Source organism: Nanorana parkeri, unplaced genomic scaffold (genome assembly GCF_000935625.1).
Source record: "Nanorana parkeri isolate BGI_ZX_2015 unplaced genomic scaffold, ASM93562v1 scaffold1519, whole genome shotgun sequence".
NCBI classification, from domain to species: Eukaryota; Metazoa; Chordata; class Amphibia; order Anura; family Dicroglossidae; genus Nanorana; species Nanorana parkeri.
The window spans coordinates 327,964-333,910 of NW_017307787.1; the positions used below are offsets into that span (position 1 = coordinate 327,964).

General features: G+C 43.3%; 1 protein-coding gene across 1 annotated transcript in view; it reads right to left on the reverse strand.

Moving 5' to 3' along the window:
- The window catches only part of LOC108798605 (neuromedin-K receptor-like), a 168,449-nt gene that overhangs the window by 121,094 nt on the left and 41,408 nt on the right, over positions 1-5,947 (reverse strand). Inside the window, exon 5 of the mRNA XM_018570363.1 lies at positions 507-806. Within this exon, the coding sequence (XP_018425865.1) occupies positions 507-806 (300 nt within the window). The remainder of the gene's footprint in view (positions 1-506; positions 807-5,947) is intronic.

The window sequence follows — 5,947 nt, forward strand, 5'->3', positions numbered from 1 at the left end:
ATGTTATATACCTCTATATACACTTTATATTCACCTTTTATATCAGTAGATGTGTTTTTATAAGAATTTTTGTATACTGGTTTGCAGCCTTTGACTGTTCATACAAGTGTTTTTTTATTCCATTCTTTTCATTTTTTTCATATTTTTATTTTTGATTGCCAGATGGAATAATTCACTCGTTTACACCATTTTCCAACCAGAATTTATAACATTTATTTTTCACAATATAACTTGTTTCCACACGACAAACTATATTTATTTATTTATATATACTACATATATTTTCGATATTCACAATCACCATTGTTAACCCAATATTTAATATTTATTTATGAACACACTTAGTTCCTCTTTTCGACATGTATTTCAGTATACAGCCGCAATAAGGATTTGATCACTGGCACTGTATTTAGTTTGTGATATTTCACATTTCCACACAATTTAGAGTACAATGAATGGTACTTTTGTGAGCCAGTATGGTCCACATGACTATGATATTCCCCAACACAGCCACGGCCACCATGGAGCCATAAGCCAGAGACCACAGTGCTATGCGCCTGGGAGGCTGGACGAAGCGGTGAGAGACCGGGGCGCTCACATTAGCCTGGGTGACGTTCTTTGGCCAGAGCAATCCTTCCCCAAGAGGAGCAAAAATGCCCACCCCTCCTTCAGCTGTCACATTGGTCGGAGTGGATGTCATCTCTGGGTCCCCACAAGCTTGCAATGCAACCTGCTGCTCCCCAAGTTTCAGCAGAGGAATGCACAGTGGATCGCGATGTGGAGTCAAGTTGAAGGCATGACGGGGTCTAGAATGTGTTAAGTTCAAACACCACAATCAATGTGAAGGGAGATGTGCACGGATCGGAAACATCAACTTCAGGCTTAAGATGCCCATAAACTGCACGATTCTCGTACGAAAAACGCGGGAAATCCCGCGATCGTACGAGAATCGTGCAGTGTATGGAAGGCGTGCAACCCTTTCTACTGTACGGTCGCACGTCTTCCGTCGAACCAGCAGGCTAGAAAATCCGCCGGGAATTGTACGATTCTCGGCGAGTTAGTGGCCTGCTGGTTCGACAACTGCCACACAGCCCGTTTGCAGTCATCTTAAGCCCGCCCCTCATTGCAGTCATCGTAAGCCCGCCTCTCAGGGGGGTGGGCTTGCGATGATCGAGAGTACGATCTGCCTGTCCAAGATGGGCAGATCGTACATTTTTTTAATCACTTTACAACCATCGCAAGACTAAGGTCTTGCAATGGTTGTACAGTGTATGGCCACCTTAAGTTCCTTCCTCTCAGCAGAGAGCAAGTCAAGGCAGAGAGAAGCAGCTGGTGCGAGTCTTTAATAGAACGAGTTCCTCCAATAAGAGATGTCCAGTTCATGAAAGAATCGTTCTTTCAAATCGATTCTATTCAGTGAACTGGTGGAGTCGATTCAGCTGAGTGAGCTGATCCGTTTGAAGCAGCTCAGTGAGATGTGTCAGTGTGTGAGGTTTAGCAGAGACTCTACAGGTCTTGTAACATGATACTATAGTGAAAGCCATGCGTCTGCCAGCCCCTCCTTCCAGCCCACCCCTGCAACCAATCACATCTCTGAGTCACAGTACACGGAGTCTAAGAATCGAATGAGTCTACTAGTTAAAAGAATCTAATGATTCTACTTAGTTAGTAGACTCATTCGAATTCTTTGAGTTAAAGAATCATGAGTCATCAGAGGAGTTACTGAGTTAAAAGAATTGTGAGTCCCCACCAGTAGAACAATACACTGACTCAATGAGCAGGTTGCAGCAGTGATAAGGGACAGAAAACCAGGGACAGTCAGCAGGGTGATTTACACATTTACAAAGAAAAAAAAAATGTTTTTTTTTAAATAAACTAGTTTTTATTTATTTTATTTTTCACTTAACATATTTTTTCACTTACATTTATTGATAGCGTTAGGATCAATGTTCCCCAGGAGCTGCCTGACACCCTTCTCTGAATCAGAGTCCTCTGATTCGGATCTTCTATGAAGGTTCAGAAAGCTCCTGAGCTTCGGTTCACTTGCTTTTCAGCCGACTCAGAAAGTGAATCGAAGATTCGATTTATAAATCGGTTCTTTTGAATGAACCGATTCATTTAAAAGATCCGAACTTCCCATTTCTACCTCCAATGTCTAGGAAAATGTCTGTGACATCATCCAGGGAGGGGGAGCAATGACACCGAGCCAAGCATCTGTAAGTGTCACCTCCACTTAGTGCTCCTACACTCCCCCCAGCCTGGGAACAGGAAGGCTTAGTGCTGAATTCAATGACACCGAACCAAGCATTTGTGTCACCTCCACTGAGTGCTCCTACACCCCCTCCCCCAGCCTGGGAACAGGTAGGCTTAGTGCTGAATGCAATGACACCGAGACAAGCATCTATAAGTGGCACGTCCACTGAGTGCTCCTACACCTCCCCAGCCTGGGAACAGGTAGGCTTAGTGCTTAATGCAATGACACCGAGACAAGCATCTGTGCCACCTCCACTGAGTGCTCTTACACCCCCCTCCCAGCCTGGGAACAGGTAGGCTTAGTGCTGAATGCAATGACACCGAGACAAGCATTTGTAAGTTTCACCTCCACTAAGTGCTCCTACACCTCCCCAGCCTGGGAACAGGTAGGCTTATTGGTGAATTCAATGACACCGAACCAAGCACCTGTGTCACCTTCACTGAATGCTCCTACACACCCAGCCTGGGAACAGGTAGGCTTGGTGCTGAATGCAATGACACCGAGCCAAGCATCTGTAAGTGTCACCTCCACTGAGTGCTCCTAGACTCCCCCAGCCTGGGAACAGATAGGCTTAGTGCTGAATGCAATGTCACCAAACCAAGCATCTGTGTCACCTCCACTGAGTGCTCCTACACTCCTCCAGCCTGGGAACAGATAGGCTTAGTGCTGAATGCAATATCCCCGAGCCAAGCATGTGTGTAAGTGAAACCTCCACTAAGTGCTCATACACTCCCTCCAGCCTGGGAACAGATAGGCTTATTGCTGCATGCAATGACACCGAGCCAAGCATGTGTGTAAGTGTCACCCCCACTGAGTGCTCCTACACCTCCCCAGCCTGGGAACAGGAAGGCTTAGTGCTGCATGCAATGACACCGAGCCAAGCATGTGTGTAAGTGTCACCCCCACTGAGTGCTCCTACACCTCCCCAGCCTGGGAACAGGAAGGCTTAGTGCTGCATGCAATGACACCGAGCCAAGCATCTGTAAGTGTCACCTCCACTGATGCTTCTCAACTTGTTCATCGATCTGTCTCCAGTCTCTGTAGGGCCGGGAGGTCCATGGTGCTGAAATGCTCATTCAGGAGACCGAGTACTGAATATGCATGCCTGCAACTCTGTGCACATGCTTGCCTAGAAACTCTCTGCTCTGGTACTGACACTCCTCTCATTCAACACTTCGATTAGAAGAAATGAGGGATAGCTAATGAAGATATAGAGGCTGATTTACTAAAGGAGTTCAGAACCTTCACTTACAGTGACACCTTCAGAACCTTCACTTAAAGTACTTAAAAGAAGAACTCCAGGAAATTGTTTTATTAAACGTTGCAGTAGGGCTAACTTTTTTTTTTTTTTTACCTAGACAAAAACGAGCACTTAACCCTTGCAAGGGTTAATAAAAAAGTTTTCTGGAGTCTTTAACTATTAACAAAAATGTAGCGTATTTATGAAGGCTGGTGTGCAACTCCAGCCTTCCCGCTGTTGTGGCATTGCAAGACTGACAGAGGAAGACGCCTGCTGGGATTTGTAGCTAAATCACAGCTGGAGGGTTGGAGTTGCCCACCCCTGGTGTAGATCCTCAAATAATCTTTGAATTCGTGCAGACATTGTCCTTCCTTCTAGAGTGTAACCACCACTCCAAGCTCACTCCTATGATAGACTACAATTTCACATTTAGTTAGCTAATTTGTATTAAAGTTGTAGTCTATCATAGAAGCGAGCTTGGAGGGGTGGCTACTTTATAACACACACAGGCATCACGGGGAACAAAAGTAGCCACCCTCCAGAAGGAAAGGCAGTGTGAGCATTCAGCACCAATTCAGAGATGATTTGAAGATTTACAGCTGAGTGATACATAGATAAGTAAGATACATCTTTGTTAATAGTTAAGGTACTTGAATGTTTTTAACTCCTGAGTTTAGTGTCACTTTAATAAATTTTACAGTGACTTAGTGGTTAGCACTTCTACCTTGCAGCACTGAGGGTCCCCCATTTGGATCACGATCAGGACACTATCTGCATGGAACTTTAATTTTCTCTCTATGCTTGAGTGGATTTCGTCCCCCAACTTTCAAAGACATGCTAAAAGGTTAATTGGCTCTTGTCTAAATTGGTCCTACTATGTGTATGTGTGTGAGGTTAGGTGCCTTAGAATTAGATTGTACGCTCCTTGAGAGCGGGGACTGTTGTAAATGTGCAGTAAGTAAACCACTTCATAAGTTGTTGGTGCTGTATAAATACCTAAAATAATTGTGTAAATATATAAAAAAGAGGAGTTCCACCTTCTACCTAAGCACTTTGGTGCTCTTCTTATGCTGTAATCACATATTTACAAGTCCAAAGGATCCAGCACTTCCACTCTTATTCTGATGTTCTCCCACCGGTCCTGTCCCATACCACCATCTCCCTTGGTGACGTCATGGGGAGGTGGCTTTCCCTTCTTAGTTCTTCAGGAAATAGACCCAGCACCAGATCTCTGTCTGCACATGGGTGAGATGTGTTTGCAGGTCTATTTACATACAGATCTATTAATGGTGGCTAAGAATGCCTCCTGGGATATACAACGACACAGGATGCATTACTTTGTTGTCTGCACATGTGTGAGATCTTTTGCTGGCTCTTTTTACATACTGGTATATCTTTTGCTGGCTCTTTTTACATACTGGTACAGTGCCTCCTGCAATATGTGACGTCACAGGAGGCACTACTATTCTCCACTCAAAGAACTGTATGTAAATAGACATGATGCCAAATATCTGTCTGTACATGGGTGAGATCTGTGTCAGATCTTTTTCCATGAAAGGAAAAGATTCTCCTCCTGCATCCTCCAGGGATATGTGATGTCAGTATCCCAGGAGGCTGCAGGAGGATAATTAAATGCCTAGGTAAGAATGATACAAAAAAAGAAACAAAACAGGTATATTAAAAAAGTAAGAATATTCAGCTCTGTTGAAAGGGGGGGTAGGAGGGTTACAATGGTGGAAACTTTAAAATTATGGTGAATGTACACTTTAACTGTTCACTTACGTAAAAAAGTACAGTGGCTCAGTGGTTAGCATTCCTGCCTTGTGGTATCGGAGTCCTTGGTTTAAATCCCAGCCAGAACACTGCTGTATGGAGTACGTATTGCATATTTTATATATTATTCATTCACATCAGTCCCTGTTCAAAATGTGAAAGTGCTGCATGAATTGATGGCACTATATTAATACTTATAATAAATGAACCAGAAGTTGGTTTTAACAGGATTGCAAAATTGAAGTGAATTTTACGCAATTTCTTCAGCAAAGTAAATAAGCCCAAATGGAGTCCATTTAGATGAGTAGTGGCATGTACTTCCATCTTCATCTGTGCTCAATTGGCTTGGGAAATGGGATTGATAAAGCCACTACATTAGAATCCCTTGACGATACCTATAGAAATACATTACCTACACTAATGCATGAACTTAAAAGGGTCAGTTCACCCTTGGCAGATGACTGAGATTCAAACCACTTGACAGAAACATTTTAGGATTCTGATATCATTTTACCATTTAGGGAAGGAAATCTTTGCCTAAGTTTCGGAGTCTGCAAACCTACCATGGCCATTATAAGAGGGTAAAACGGAAGTACTACTATGCTATGTTTATTGTATCGCATTTCAAAGATGTGATATCTCAATCATCAGCAACAAAGTGTAAGGAAAGTATATATATA